This window comes from Mauremys mutica, chromosome 6 (genome assembly GCF_020497125.1).
Source record: "Mauremys mutica isolate MM-2020 ecotype Southern chromosome 6, ASM2049712v1, whole genome shotgun sequence".
Taxonomy (NCBI): Eukaryota; Metazoa; Chordata; order Testudines; family Geoemydidae; genus Mauremys; species Mauremys mutica.
The window spans coordinates 89,004,250-89,021,259 of NC_059077.1; the positions used below are offsets into that span (position 1 = coordinate 89,004,250).

The window sequence follows — 17,010 nt, forward strand, 5'->3', positions numbered from 1 at the left end:
AGACTGTACACTGTGTGCAAAAGTTCAGTAGTTTAGGGAAAACCATCCTGTGATATACAGGCTTTTTTTGGGTGGTCCACGGTGTTATTGGCCAGATAACTATTGGTGTCAGGGAGTACATTTTTGGTATTTATTTAAGGCCTCTAGGAGAGAGCCAGCTCACCTAATACCTTAAGTCAAGGAACAGCAGTCCAAAAGCAAATAAAACTAAATATCTACTGCCTCTCAACTGTAAAGTAGGGCTATATGTGCAGAAATAGAGATCTTGCCGATAACTGTGTTTTTCAAGTAAACAATCACTGTCTAGACATATTTCCAGCAAGGGGATAAAGGGTTTTCATTTCAAATATCACTGAGCACTGAGCTGTGAAAGTGAAATTATGCAGAACTTGTTCCTCTTGTTTTTGTTTTTTTTAAGGCTTTATCATATTTCTGCTCAGACTGAATTTCAGTATCTGCTGCCAAGGATCATTTCAACTGGATTCTTGCTTTAAAAACGGGGAGAGGGAAGAAGGGAGGAAGAGTTTTGGTTTCCCTCCACTCCTAGAATTTGAAGGAAGAATATTGCCTTCATTCTTGCTTTTGGATGCGTAATCTGCATCACCACACATCTCATTATAAAATCAAATACTCTGCATGCATATGGTTTCGATGATGCAAGTCATATAGGTTTTATGCTCCCATTTTCCCTCATTGGTCAATGTGAACTTTCTGGACAGATTTTGCTTTCCTCTCTTAAAATAGTAAGTTCTGTGCCAAACAAACAAAATTAGAGCCCAAGTCAAAACTTCGGTAAAAAAATAAATTAAGCAAATTTAATATCGTGTAGTACAGTTATTGATTTATATGCAAAAAATCAAGGCTTGTACTTCAGGATGTGTATATATGTAGGTGTTGACGTATACAACTGGCTAAGTGCATTATAGGGATGTTTTTGTCTTGTTTTAAACCATTGGGTGTTGGCTAAAGATGAGGGCAGCATACCTTTTAGATAAGAAAGAATAGCAAATTTCTTATCAGCCTTATAATGAAGGTTCTCAGATACCGTGTTGATGGGGACAGTATAAAACTATACAGCAGATTGGCTATTGTCTCATCTGGTACAGTACAATTTTTAAAAATCTGCCATGGTTTTTTTTGGCCTAAAGCTTTGTCTGAAGCTGTTTTCATCCGGTTTAAATCAACACCATTAGGCTTTGAAGAGGCAGAGCATGTAAGTGTTTAAAATATCTTCCATTTATAGAGAAAATCAGTTGTGATGTAGCACACCTGAATTGTAGGCTAGCTTCTGACTAGTAGAATCAGTTACCTATCCACATCATGCTATCATCTAGCAACAGCCCAGAAGGGCTTGCAGAGAGACACAGATAGAGTATTCATCTAGTGACAACTACAGTCTGGCATATACTTTATTATATTAAGCTTGTCCCTCTGATTTCCCTGCTGCCAGTTTAGTACACAGGTCTTGCTTTTTTATAACAAGTCCTATTATATTTATTCTCAATTTTTATTAATTTAAGAAGATATTGAATCATAAATCCTACAGAACATTTTCTCTACTAAGTGTAGCTGAATTAAAAACACAAATGCCTCTGATCTAATGTTTTAAAGCAATATGAATTCCACATCAGATCCATTAAGACTGCTTTGAATTAGTGCCATTTTAAATGTTATATACACTATTCCCAAGCTCAGCAATCATTTTATAGACACCTGCAGTTTGTGGTTTACTGTTTCAGGGTTCATTGATAACTCATCAGCAAAAGACTGCAAAGGCCTATTTGTATACTCAAATTCAAACCTTCTTGTCAGCTAAAACATGGGGGCAGCAAAGGACTTTGCAGTTCTTTTCCTATGTTGCATATGGAGTCAAGCGTAATACTGCTGTATGAAAGTTACCCTACCTTAATTGACGGACTGCAACAGAGATGCTCACCTGTAGTAACAGGATTTGTCTAGAAATAGGTTTCATTAGACATTCTGCTTCAAACATAACTAATGTGAAAATAAACTAATGCAAGGGTTCAATAAATGCAATGTATTAGTACTGATGTTTTTGACATACTAGCTGTTATCTCTAACAATTGTCAGTGGTTAGATTTCTCTTGGTTTCTAATTCTTACAATTGTAAACATTGGTAGTATTCATGTGAACACTGAGAATCGGGCTCTTAAAGAATTGTTGCTGATTTTCATCCTGCTCAATTTATCAAGGACCAAATGTATTTCAGATCCACAGTTGGGTCAATTTATATCACAAAAGACTTTTGCTGTTAGTTTGCCAATCGTATTCTGGGTAGTGAGAATTCTACTCTTTTTTTTTTTGGCTTTGTGGAACTCATTAAATAATTTTCTAAGCTATCAATTATTTAAGTAGAACTGTAGTACACAAAAATTGTTCTCTCTCTCTCTCTCTCTCTCTCTCTCTCTCTGTGTCTATCTCGACTAAGGCTTATCTACACAAATGCTTAGTTTGTACCAAACAGGCACTTACGGTCTATGTGGACCCCGCTGCTATTCACTAAAAGTTTCCTAGTGCCATTCAATCTACTCCTGTTTCAGAGCACTCCGCGGAACTTTTAATGTGCAGCATCTGGGTCCACATGAACACTTGATGCCTGGCAGGCCAGCACAATGTAGATTTACATCTCAGCTTGCCGCAAAATAAGTGTGTAGACAAGCCCTTAGAGAGGAGAGGGATGCAGGGCAAAGGAATTAAAGGGTGGAGAATTCATGTTCCATAGCCACTGCCAACTCCCACCCCTGCCACTGATTTTGCAGTTGCTTCTGTTGCCAGTTGCAAGTGACTGCTTGAAAGTCTCCCATCTTGCCTCCTTGCTCCTATGGCAGTCCCGAATGTAGCTCTCATGTATGTTGCTGCAGGTTCAATCAGCAATCTGCTAGCTCAGGCTTTTCTGCTCTGTTCCTATGGCATGTCGCACAACTGTGGAGAATACCAGTGGCTGTGCCCATACAGCCCTGTGCCAAGCAATATGTAGTTTTCTGCTGAGAAGGAGGGGAGAGGAACTTAAAAACAAGAGAACAATTAAAAAAAAAGTGGAGGGGAAAGAACAAGACAAACAATGGTGAGAAAGGGGACTCGGAAAAAGGAACCAAGTAGAAATGCTGTGCTGGGGTCAAATAAGTCCAGTGAGCTGGGAAAGAATTCAGTGGGATTTACTCAGTACCCAAGAAAACTGGAGAGAGGAGGGCTGTTTGAGATCTGAAGGAGTTCAGCCTATGCGCCAATTTGCATTCCTAATATTTTGGATAGGAGGCCCTTCGAAACAGTTCCTCTGAGGTCACTGTGCCATACGAGTTCCCCACATGCCTGATATCCAGTAGATAGGGATGCTCTTCAAAAATTGCCAGAGGAAATTCATGAGCTGAAATTAAGCTGAGCAGAAAGATCCTGCAGCAGACTTTCCAACACAATTTACATCTGCTTTAGCTCTCTATAGGATGGTATGGGGCCAGGGGCGGCTCCAGGCACCAGCGCACCAAGCGTGTGCCTGGGGCGGCAAGCCGTGGGGGGCGGCCTGCCGGTCGCTGTGAGGGCGGCAGTCAGGCTGTCTTCGGTGGCGTTTCTGCGGGAGGTCTGCCGGTCCCGCGGTTTCGGCGGCAATTTGGCGGCGGGTACACCAAAGGCGCGGGACTGGAGGACCTCCAGCAGGCATACCACCGAAAGCCGCCTGACAGCTGTGCTTGGGGCAGCAAAATATATAGTCGCCCCTGCATGGGGCATGGGGGTTTCTGCAGGCAGACAGCCTCTGCATGCTGGAGAAGTGGGTCCCTGAAAACTCTGATAAGCCAGGTGGAGTGGAGAGAGGGATTTAAGTAAGGCATGGGTGTGGAGTCAGGGACTATTAGATAAATATTTTAAATGTATCCAGTGGCACAAAATCACTGTTTGGGGAGTGCAGGTGCTCAGCATGCAATCTTCCCATATGTAGGTGGGAACACTAGCCCCAGAGGGACCAATCTGCAAATCCCATCTCTCGCTACTCCTCCTGAGTTCCCCATGCAAAGTCTAATTACTTGGGCTTTGTGTGATATGGGATGAATTACATCGAGAATTAGAATATCTACAAGGCGTCTAACAAGAGACAATTTCTGGCCTAAATACCAAATGAAAATTTTATGCGTTTGGCCTTCTGGCAAATGAGTATTAACACTCAGAAATGGATTTTAAACAAATGCAATTACATAATTTTGTTCTTTAATATTGACAGTTTCAGATAATAGAGCCCTCAGGCAGTGAAACTGGCAAACTCATTTTCATAGTTGCCAAGTTTGGTGCAGCTCCCTGTGTGATGTTTATACAAATTAGTCAGTGAACTAATTTGATTATTTTGTAAATAAGTTGCATATAGCCATAAACTTCTACTTTACTTAAATTGTGTGGATGTATGTAGTGGTGCTAAAGGGCACACTGGTCCTGCTAAGTGAGTTCTCTCTCTTTTTCTCTGTATGAGTTTTCCATGAGATGTGGGACAGACCTACCAAATTCATAAATGTCACATGAGATGCATGACACTTGGTGCGTCTGTATTTTGGTCTCCTGTGCGCACTGATCCCAGATGCTGGTAGTTTCTTCTGATAAGGAAACGATATGTCAGAATTTTGAACACAGCCTTCTGCCTGGAAGGAAATAAGAGTGAAATCCTAGCGTAGCTCTCTTTAGAGGCCTTTTGACATTTACAAATGTTTTTCTTTCAAGCAATATCAAAGAATAATCTGGGTTAAATAGTCTTTACTCTAGTATAGATGACATTTCAATTCCTCTTCTCATTGTTTAAATGGCTTTTTTTTTAAGGTACTGGACAAAACCACAGCTTTATATTCTTATTGGCCTTTCCTTTTATTTCACAAGTAAAATTTTCACTCAACTGCGCTCTGCTTGTACTCTAAAGCCTCTGCATTTCAAGCCTCTTGAGGGGCCGGTGTGTGTAGTTTTAAAGGCATACTTCCAGATTGCTCTTGTACATTAGCAAGAAGCAACAAGCACAATGTGTGTCTTTTGAAATCTTGCCTCGTGGTAGGATATCAAGCCTGGCTTAAGAACATAAGAACGGCCATTCTGGGTCAGACCAGGGTCCATCTAGCCCAGTGTCCTGTCTTCCAACAGTGGCCAATGTCAAGTGCCCCAGAGGGAATGAACAGAACAAGTAAACATAAAGTGATCCATCCCCTGTCACTTGTTCCCAGCTTCTGGCAAACAGAGGCTAGGAACACCCTCCCTGCCCATCCTGGTTAATAACCATTTATGGACCTATCCTCCATAAATGAATTTGGCTAGTTCTTTTCTAAACCTTGTTACAGTCTTGGGCTTCACAACATCCTCTGGCAAGGAGTTTCCACAGGTTGACTGTGCGTTGTGTGAAAAAATACTTCCTTTTGTTTGTTTTAAGCCCCTTATTTCCCTTTAGTCTTTTGGGTGTAATACTTTTACATGAATATACATCCCTGTTATGAGTCGTGTGATCACCGTCCGAATGCCCCTTGGCATCAGGGCCCAGAGCTGTAAAGGGCTTCATCTCCTGCACTCCCAGTAGGCCATCTGCCTCTGTGCGCCATTCAGCCCTCTTGCTGAGAAACATCTAGTTCAGATCCCTTTTTTAGGGTAACACAAGCTCAGACAAATCAGCTCTTCCTCTGGACTCTGACTTCAGTCTCCTTTCTCAACTACTTTGGAGCAACTGTTTTCTTCCCTAACTCTGTTATTGAGCCCTGGGCCTCTCAGACTGCGTCTTCCAGAGGCATCTGTTCTCCTGCAGACTCTGCTTCAAGCCCCTACACAAGAGTATCAGTGGTTCCTCCATTCAGACTGAATCCTCTCTCTCTTTTGAGGCACAGGTGGTCTATCAAGTTATCACCTGTGGCCTGTTAGTCCAGCACCCTGTGGCTGAGAAGCCACTAATTAACTACAGCACAGGTGCAATAGATGTTGGGTCCGGTTAGTTACCCCTTTTATCCTGTGATGGGGTTTCACCCTATCACAGTCCTATTTTCTAAATTAAAAACCGTTTCCTCCACTATGAACTTTGCTCGAAAAGATTTGGATCTCTTGACTACAGTAAAAATACTATTCTAGTTAGAAGTCAGTCTGTTTATATGCCTTATTCTCGCGGGATGATATTCATCCCTGTGGAGAGGGCCAGCCTAAGGTCTATGCCCCATTTAAGGCCTACTTTTAAGTGGTGGGGATAGGGTTTGTGGTGGTGCTCTCCATGAGATTGGTAGGAAGCTATTTGCAGGTGTCAGAGTGAGACTGGGAGCAGGAGAGTGCAGCACCTGGGGAATGTCCCTTCTGCCTGTGGATTGGAGTAGCAGCTCTCCCAATAACTAACCTGTTCTTTGGCTGGTGCAATGAGAGCTGGCACTCCAGTTCCAGTCTACTCTAAGCATTGGTTATTTGGAGCTATTTGCAGTGAATTATGTAGCCTGTACTTGAGCACCAATGTAAATGAGCATTGGAACATAAATAACATAGATTCTTGCTGCTGATATAAAAAATGTCTTTTAACTAAAAAGACAGCCATTTATGTAGCAAAATATGTTTACAGGATGTGACAGTTAACTTTGTTTTTATTGCGTTTTTTTATCCTACAATATAAAGTCTGGTACTTTTCATTTCAAATAACACACAACATTTTATTATATCTAATCAAGTTAAAGATGCTCTGTACAGACAGATTTTTTTGCTTTGTTTTTGTTTAATGCCCACACTATCCTAGGCACTTTATGAGTAAGTATGAAGAAAAGGTTCTAGCCTGATAGAGCTTGTAGTCTGATCGTAGGGATCTGCCAAATGTGCAGTCAATTCACTAGACTTTTGTACCTTGAGTTAAGAAAGACCTATCTGTAGTATGTTGTTTACACATTGTAGGATGAGATACAACAGAAGACGCAGTGAATTTACCATGAAATTGCTATAAAAGGGCACAGACAAAGGAAAAAATAGAGCTTGTTGGAAAACTTAAGTAAAAACTGGAAATGAACACTTCTGTGAAATTTTTTCTTCCATTTACTAACTCTTAAAATCATATTTATAGCAGAGAACCTTTCCCCTTCATTATACCTAAGCACCAGTCCAATCTAAAAACAGCCATGTTTTAGTAACCAATTTGTGACATGCATATCTCCGTTCCAGTTACAAAGACATAGTTATGTGGAGAAGAAAAAGTCACACAGCACAATCATGTATCAGCTGAGTTTGTTTGTGACTGCATCTACCTCACCATGTTTGGGTGTTGCATTCAGAAAAAAAATCAGGGCATCTGTCCTTTAATTAAAGCTGATTGATTTTTTTGAAGTAAGTGTGTGTGTGTAAAAAATTGGCCTTTTTAAAAAAAAGTTCATGAAAAACAGGTTTTTGTTAAGTGAAAACCTTTGATAACCAGTTGCAATTATATTTTTGGAAAATTGAAAAAAACCCCACAAGACTTTACAATAAAAAATGAGTCCATTTCAAACACTCTGACTTTGTCTATACTGGAAAGTTGTACATCCCCCTAATGTGGACACAGTTGTACTGGTGAAAAGATGCTTTAAACAGGTATAGCTATTCCTGTACAGGAAGTGGAATAGTTGGCATAAGGCACCTTTGTATAACTTTGTCCACACATAGCTGTACCAGCACAAACGCTGATCAGAAAAAAAAAAAACCCAAAACAAAAGAACCTCCACTTAACTGATGTAGTTAGATCAGTACAGCTTTCAAGAGTAGACCAGCCCTTTGAAATGAAAATAATTTCACAGTTTTTAATGAAAATAGGTTTTTACTTTTCAGCAAGTGCTATCAATGACACCTCGACAGGGATGGAGTGCCCCAAGGGTGTATGCGCACAGCAGCTCCATCAGCACACCCGACAAGGTGCTCCAGGATGTCCTAATTGCTGCCCACAGAGCTGTAAAGAAGAAGGGATGGCCATACTGGATGCACAGGGATAGTTTGAGGGATCAGTTTACATGAGAAATAAAACAGTGTTCAGAACTGGTTACAGGAGGAAAATAGAGAGCCAGCTTAGCTTTCTGGCCAGGATGCCATACATCTACTGTGTATTAATTATGTTGTGTGTGGACACAAACCATTTAGAGGCAGTATGTCATTCGCTGATTACAAACTAGATTAAAAGTTGTAGTGTAGACAGAAGGCCTAACATTAGAAATATATTTTTTTATCCTTTTATGTTAGACAGCAGTTAGTGAAACTGACTATACAGGTTCCTGTAACTAGTCAGGCAGTATTGACTGAATAGTACCGTAAACACTTTTAAAAGTTTGCTCAAGCAAGAGGCAAGCTGTGGCTTCCATTTTTCTGCTAAACTCTGTTCATTTTATTACCTCATTTTCCCCACCAACTGTCTTTGTCCACCTGTCACATTCTGTCTGACGCCTAGATTGCAAGCTCTCTGGAACGGGGATTGTCATTTGTACTATATGTGTGTATAGTGCTAGCACAGGGGTTCTCAGACTTTTGTACTGGTGACCCCTTTCACACAGCAAGCCTCTGAGTGCGACCCCCCCGTTATAAATTAAAAACACATTTTTATATATTTAACATCATCATAAATGCTGGAAGCAAAGCGGGGTTTCAGGTGGAGGCTGACAGCTCGCGACCCTCCATGTAATAGCCTTGCAACCCCCTGAGGGGTCCCGACCCCCAGTTTGAGAACCCCTGTGCTAGCACAAGTCGCTGTAATGGGGAGGTTCCTAGGTGCTACCCCAATACAAATAACAGCAATCACCTATTTTGAAGCTGACTACGTGTCAAATGTGTGTAGGATGCCCCTAACTGTGCAATTTTCTGTTCAATATCTTAACACCCAAGACCCTCATTTGCATTGCAAACTAAAACTATATATGTTTTTGGTGGGGGGGAAGTGTAGATAACATTCAAGAGGAAATTTTTGCACTAAATGTATATATTTACCTCCCTCTCTCCTTACTCCACACACTACATTTGCCACTGTACTTCCTCTTCCTCCTCCTGTCCCAGCACTCCTAGAAGCATTAGATGATAGAAATGATAAGGGTCTCCACTAGGAATAATGATCTTTATACCTGATTATTTTTTTCAGGTTACAGAGGTGCCAATAATTCTAATTTTCAAAACACTACAGATCAAAAAGTGGCATTGTCCATAGTTCCTTTTTGATATGCTCAGCCTCAAGAGAACCCATTCCCAGGCTAGCATAATTCTAGGCCCCATGTTGAACTAATATTTACTTGTGAATTATTTGATAGATCTCAGTAGCATATAGATTGTTGATCTATAACTCATCTGTTTGAAGCCTTCTACTCAGTAGTAGCTCCTCATTTTTCCATCTCCTCCTTTATTCACAATCTCAACTGCATAAATGTTGACATACATTTTATAAAATCATAACTTATATTTTCTCTTCAATCTTGTAGACCTTGTAAATCTTTTGAGCTTCTCACTGTGGGGCAGTCTGTGTTACCAAGTACAAAGAAAGAAAATAAGTATTCTGTTTGCTTCCCTTCCTTCCTACAGATAGGCAGTGATCTGATAGAAAAGTGACAGATTATTGCCAGCAGTGAAAATACAGATAGAGCAATAAAGATAACTTTAACAACTACTATACTAATGTAAGAGGAATACTTGGTGTATATTTTATAAAAGTTGGTGTGCATACTGCAGTTGGTCAAGTTTTATAAACCTTGTAGATTTCAATGTATTAACACTTCTGAGACATAACAGGTAGTCATGATGTTTGTCTGTAATAGAAAGAACCAGTTTTTCTTTTGCCATAACAGTCTATAGTCTGTTTGCCATCCATGCAGTGATGAGACCACTGCTGTTTTCCATTTCCTGGATTTCCTTCTCTCCCCCCCATCCATGACAATATGAAATTCGACTGTGCTGAGGCCCCCAACTGATTGATGCTTTGTTGTATCATAAGCAGTATTTCAGGCTACAGTCCTTGAAGATATTAAATTCTGGATGCAGAGGGAATGTCAGACATTTTATTTCAGCAAGATAACTTGAGTCCAGACCGGTCCTGCCATATGTACTAGTATGTCCCCTCTTAGAATTCTCTTTTAGGTGACTGGAACTTCTGTTTCTGTTCACTTTCTTGTTGATTTAGTAGATCTACTGTTGGAAACCAGTTCATATTATTGTGCCTGTGATTGTGGATTACTGTGATATCTACTTGGGTACAGCTTTGAATTCTTTCATACATTACTGTGTGGCAACTTCAGATGCATTGTCTTGTTCAGTAGATGAAGGTCACATATATAAGTGCTACCAACTCTCATTTTCTTAGTCACCTTATTCTTTCTCTTACCTGTGATTTCCTCCTCCCTCTCCCCCACCCCCCCGCTTTGCCTCCTCTAAATTGTTCACACTTTTCTTCCCTGTTCAGCATTTGCAATCTAGGTATCATTATTTCCAAAGATATTCTGTAAAAGATGCTAAAGATGTTTATGATTCCATCTTTCTTAGCTCTCCCAGATATGTTGGCTTTCCTTTCAAAATAAACTTTCTCATTCCTGTTACTGTCTTTAAGATAATGAGCCATAAAAACTGAATGCCATTGGTTTTTAGCAACCTAGTTGCAGGACTCTGGTTCAGTGTGCACTAATCAGTATGGTCATCTCATATGTTGCAACAGTGTGACATCTTGGCATCTTCTATTTAGGTGGCCAGCTCTCTTCTCACATTATCAACAAAAGTATAATCATGTAAATCAAGTTTTAAAGTTGTAAAGAATCTGCAGATAGAAGCTCAGTAATTTTAGTCATCATCCCAGGTGGGAATTTTTTTAATTGGTGAATGTAAAAACTGTTAAACACTGCATATTAGCAGAGACTTTTGGACTTACAGATCATGCACATTTCCTTATTTGTTTATAAACCAACTAAGCAAATGGTACAGCATCAGTCAAAGCAATAAATCATAATTAGGTGTGTAACAAGATCAGATTATATGGCAGATCAAAAAAAAGTGAGCCAAACATTCATACTGTAATTCACTTTTTTCTTTTAATTTGTAGGGCCTGTGTTTGCTTTGAAGTGTGGGTGGGTGGATGAATATGGAAGCCATGCGAGGTACTAATCTTTTAGCTTCTTCTGAAATGTGTAATGCAAGACTTTCCATTTCTATAAAATAGCCTGCATTTTAAGACAGAGATTGAAGGTGACGAGATTGCCAGATTCTCACTACTCAGTGCTTTTCCTGCAAGGATCAATAGTCTTAAGTAGTTATTCATTCTGTTTCCTAAGTTTCTAAAATTGTTTCTTGGTGCTGAAATCTTCTCCAATAGTCTTACTATGTTCTCACTCTTGTAATCTCTTTTCCTAAATAAATGATTAATCTTCTGGGAAACTGGAATCAGATGTTTTTCAACTGGCTGGCAGTATTGTATAAAATAGCTTCCAGAGCAGTTGAAGGTCCAAATATCTCTTTTGTGCAGCACTCTTGAGTTATTTTGATTCCTTCGTCTCAAAAATGAATTCCTTCTTGGGATCCACTCTTAAGACTGCTACATTTTAGAGAAACAAATTTAACCTGTGAAGACTTTATTAATTTCCCACCAACATCAAAACTCCCTTCAGAGCAAAGTTTCAAACATTTGTTAATTGCTTCAAAGATGCTGTCCATCTTCAGTAATGCTTAGCTTCTGAGAAGCTCTAGTTTAGTTTCAGTTCTGACTATACTACCAAAATGGTGCTTATTAGGTATTGTGAGTTTATATACCAGGCTTGCGTCTGCTCCTTCAGCCTTCATCCAACTTGAATTATCTGTTACATTAGATTTTTACGGTGAGCAAAGTATTGGCTTGACTGCATTAGGCACTAATGACTATTAATAGATCTCTTGGGTTCAGTGCTTGTTTTTTATCACTAGTCTGTCTTAATGAACTCAGTTCACTGTCATTCATAATAGTCTCACTTATGATCCCATCATTGCTCAGCATGAAGATGATTTACTGCTTGGTTTTGTAGCATTAACAAGATACTCTAGCAAGTATTTTTCTTTAGAATGAGGAGGGCTGTAATTTCTATAGAGCATTGATCTGGGACTCAGTAGTCCTGGGTCCTATTCCTAGCTCTGCCACAGTTCTACTGGATGACCCTGGGCAAGTCACTTCACCTCTCCCTGCCTCAGTTTCCCCATCAGTCAAATGGGGATGTTACTGACTTCCTTTGTAAAGTGCTTTGAGATCTACAGATGAAGGGCTATATAAGAGGTAGGACTGTTATCATTTATTCTGACTCTGAGAGGCCAGTAATTATATCATGTGTATCATCACATCTACTTAATACTTGGTTTTAGATCTTCAAGAACTTAACTCCAAACCTGATATGAAGAAAACGTTGCTCCCAGCCTTGTCATTTTAAATGACTCATGGTAGCCAAATTGTTCCTCCAAATAATGTGCTCCTGGTGGCTGTGTTTGGTAGGGAGGGAGTTCTTGCTTTGTGATAAAATGGTGCCATTAATATCTACTGGAATCTTAAGTAGTGACTTATGGGGAGCATTCATTTTAGTTCTATTGGTGGATTGTGAGGCTTAATTTATTAATGTTTTACAACTTTTTGAGATCCTTGGGTAGTGTTTCTTAAAAGAGAGAGAGAATATTTACAAGTCCTTACCTTACTGTCTAATATGATCATGCATGAACTCCAGTTAATTGAGAATGCTGCTATATTCCTTATGAGAGGGCAAATTATCAACATACACTATGACCATTTGACCACTAGTTGATTACTAGGCCAACAAAGTATCAGTTATATAATCAACTAAAAATTAGATAAGATGAAGTGTTGTGGATTGTTTTTTTTTAATGGACATAACTGACCTTTCAACCACTTAGGGTATATACTTGTTTATTAGCCCATTCATTTATAAGCCGACCCCCCAAGATGAATAGGTAAAAATGGCAAAAACTGTACAACCCTTTCATAAGCTGACCCTATATTTCAGGGGTTGGCAAACTTTGGCTCCTGGCCCATCAGGGTAAGCCAATAGCAGGCCTGGACGTTTTGTTTACCTGGAGTGTTCGCAGGCATGGAGCCCCTCAGCTCCCAGTGGCTTTGGTCTGCCGTTCCCAGCCAATAGGAGCTGCAGGAAGTGGCAGCCAGCATATCCCTCGGCCTGCACCACTTCCTGCAGCTCCCATTGGCTGAGAATGGCAAACCACAGCCACTGGGAGCTGACGGGCTCCATGCCTGTGGATGCTCCAAGTAAACAACATGTCCCAACCCACCAGTGGCTTACCCTGACAGGCCAGGAGCCAAAGTTTGCTGACCCCTGCTATATTTTAAAAGTTGGCATCACAAGAAACACTCAAAAGTTTTGCTAGAATTATTTTAATGAAATCTAATAAAAAACTTGTTATAATAACTGAACAAATATGTAGTCACCTTCAAAATTACCGTCAATGTTTTAAATATCCGTTTATTGATTTTAAAGTCTCATATTGCTCTAAGGTACTTCTTTAAAAAGTCTTTAAATCCTTCTAAGTCCAAATCAGTTTCCGATTCACCAAACAGTTCATTAAACTCTGCTTCAGTCACAGCTGCACCTGCATTGCCACCATAGATGTCAGCAGTGTCATCTTCAGACTCAGATTCCTTCTCATCATCAGCCTTTGTTGTGTCATCATCAAATATGGCATCATCTTCTGACCTGTCGAGCGCATTGCTGATACAGCATTTCCGAAATGATTTTTCTGTCATTTCCGAGGGAATGGACTCCCACGCATACTTGACCCACTGGGTGACCAGATTGATTTCGGGCTTCATAAGATTCCTGCCTTTTGTCAACTTTGCCATGCTTGAGCACATTAATTCAGACCACATTTTGTGTAGCCTGTCTTTAAATGGTTCGTTCAGGCAGACATCAAGTGGTTGTAGAACAGAAAGTTAAGCCTCCAGGTATTACAGCCAAAGTTGGTTTTTTGGCTACATTTTTCACCTCATCTATCTTGTGTGCCCTGAACATGTCCCAAATGAGCATAGCAGGTTTCTTGAAAAGTGCTCCTGGTCTACCAGATCTCAAAGGAAAAGTCAAGGAGTATGAATCCTCACAAAAGAAGAAACCAAAGAAAAGGATTTATATGAGACCATGTGAATTGAGACCACAGAGATTTGTGCAGTTTTAGTTTTAGGTATAAATCCAAAGATGACAAAAGTTAGTCCTTGGAAGGATAGTGTGGATCTATTTCTGTATGTCTTGCACTTGTTCTAGACCCAGATCTTATTGATGTTACTGAGAATTATGTGAAGCTTACACTCAGGTTATTACTCTACTAGTGATCTCTCCCTAGTCTTTACATTTTAAGCTACTGGTGTAGTATATGCGGCTGCCTCTTTAAAAAGTACTGTATGTGAGCACCACCCTTTCATATTGCAGTGAAAATATTACACACTGGGAAACTGACAAGAAGAAATCTGCCTGAACCACAATATTGAACCTGCTCTCCCCAGCTCCTCTCTAAATTTTAGAAAAGCTGGGATCCACATCCAGATTCATTTGTTGATGTCATATGTTGTGGCTCACTTCTATCTAAGTGGCTGACTCAGAACGCCTGGATTTTGGAGGAGTAAGTCTCCAAATCTGGATCTGTACTCATACAGTTGAGGTCTGTCTATACAAAAAGCCACCCAGTAAATCTAGCAATATAGATCTGTCTTCCATATTAGCTCCAGTCCCTCTTTGTAACTTTGTACTGTGTATCAGCCTTACCACTTCCATGAAACTTCTGCTAAATTTTTCAATCAGTGTATCTGATTGTGGGCACTGGATAAATTGACAGAAGAATGTAAGTTGCAACACTGAGAAAACAGTAACATAATAGAGTAGGGAAAGAGTGAAATTCACTCTTGAATGCCTGTGTGCTCACTGTTCCAAAGAGATTATTTGAACTGGTTCTTTGATAAAGAAAATGTCTCATTTCCCAAAGGTGAGATCTGTGTAATGTACTGTGGCTATATAGATATTGCCGTTTTCAGTGGGGATTGAACCCTGGAGAGATTTACCATGAAAAGCACAGGCCTCTACTACTAGAACTGAAGGAGAACTCCTATATAACTGTGGGGAAGTAGCTGATTGCATAGTCACTATGGCTTGTTACTTGAGGAGGTTATATGTATTAAGCAATTGTATTACTCATGGACCATCCTGATGTGTTCATGGGCATGAGTCCAGGGAGGAAGCTACATGCATACATAAGTGTGTGTGTGTGTGTGTGTGTGTGTGTGTGTGTGTGTGTGTGTGTGTGTGTGTGTGTGTGTGTTGAAACCCAAATTTGTAGGTATTTGTCTGGGTTTGTACAAGCTCAAGTTGGGAACACACTCTTGAAAATGTGTAGGTTTTGAATAGATAAGCCTAAAATAACATATAAAATGTGTATTAGAGTGGCCACTATCTTTATATTGTATTTATTTCTCACCACAGCAGATCTCTTTGAAGTGCAGAGTTTGAAAAAAGTACCTTACACCTCCTAGCCCCAGGACTAAGCCCAATGGTCAGAAGGGGGGCAGGGGGGGCGAGGTGTATGTGTGCTGTTATGTATCTCTCCTTCCCTTTAGTGGAACGTCCTGCTTTTTAAGAGAATAAATATAGTGTATTTGATGGACAGTATGTTACCATTAACTTTCTGTTGAATTACTGTTTTTAAATGTAACTTACTAAATCTCTTGCTTTTTTGTGCTACCTTTCCCATCCTGGCCTCACTCTAGTTTTTCTCTTTCATGTTCTATATCAGATCATAGTATATTTTTCTACATTATTTTGACTGTCTGTACCCTCTTTCCCTTCTCTCTCAATCCACTTTCTTACATCCTTTTCTTTCCTTACACTATATGCTCCACCTTCTCCCCCGTGCTTTTTCTCATTTGTCCCCCAAAAATCTCTTCCCCTCCCCGCCCGACACTCACTCATTCAGCTCTACCAACCCATTTACTTACTTGTAGGTCTTGAAAAAATTACTAGACACTTAACTGACAGAGAATTACACTAAAATTACACAGAGGATTACACTATAATGAGAGGAGCAACTGTCTGGAAACAGTGAGATGGTATCTCCTCCCGACTCCCAAATATCAAGGAAAAGGGAAATTGCTGGGATTCCTATCAGAGTATTGTCTCTGAAAACACTGGAGCTTAGATACTATGGTGATGAGTGGCAGTTTAAAACCCTGTTTGAGGGCTTCATCTTTGGTAGCCCCTGCTTTGTAGATGCCAGATAAATTTGAAGCTTTCCAGCCATTTTCTCGTTGCTGGAAGTAAGGGTGAATATTGTTACAGGGCATGCACATATGCAAACTGCGTCACATGCTCACCTCCTAACAGCTGCAAGGATGGTTCTGAGGGAATCTGATCATTCACCATTTTCTAACCCTCTGATTTTGGATCTTCCTCCCCAAAGAGTAGTGCCTGTGCTTACCTCAGCTGAAGAGTTCTTAAAAGTGTATTCTTGTTAAGCCAAATAGTTGGATCATTATCACTAAAGTTGTAGAAAGTAGAGTTTATGGGTGGATTTCATTTTGCACACAGCATGGTATAGTATAACTGCATTTAGTGACACCCAAATGCCAAAGATGCAAAAGAAGGAAAAATTGCTGAAGTTCCTTCATTTTGTTTTGTTGCTACAGCTCGATTCCTATATTTTTTCTTTGCAACTCCACTAGTTAGAGCAGCAGGTTCTGAACCAAAGGTGTGACCCAAAAGTGGTTTGTTTACAGGACTGCCTGCACCAGGTGAGCAAACAGTATAATTCCACTGTTGCTAAGACCCTGTGGGAACCCAGGGCTGTGGAGAGGAGGTTTAACTCTCACCTTTCTTCCTCCTGCTGCATCTACTTCTGCCTCCCTCCCCACCCCCTCGCAAACACAGCACAGCTCACAAAGGCCTGTGGCATATGGATGGTAGGGGGATGAATTTTCAGCCATTTTGTGGATTGTGGGGTGGCGGGGGAGTTTGAGAATCACTGTACTGGAAAATAAATTCCCCCCTTAAATTGCCCATCTTTAGTGCA

The 17,010-nt window shown here is 40.2% G+C and overlaps 1 protein-coding gene across 6 annotated transcripts in view; it reads left to right on the plus strand.

Moving 5' to 3' along the window:
* LOC123373178 (histone-arginine methyltransferase CARM1-like) overlaps window positions 1-17,010 on the plus strand; it is a 135,905-nt gene that overhangs the window by 23,185 nt on the left and 95,710 nt on the right. Inside the window, exon 1 of one of the 6 annotated variants that reach the window (XM_045022025.1) lies at window positions 11,055-11,075. The exons of 4 other annotated variants lie outside the window; for them this stretch is intronic. In XM_045022025.1, coding sequence (XP_044877960.1) covers window positions 11,060-11,075 — 16 coding nt within the window. In that variant the 5' untranslated portion in view covers window positions 11,055-11,059. Of the gene's footprint in view, window positions 1-11,054; window positions 11,076-13,822; window positions 13,907-17,010 lie in introns of those variants that run through there. One more of the 6 variants, XM_045022024.1, reaches the window with a different exon arrangement.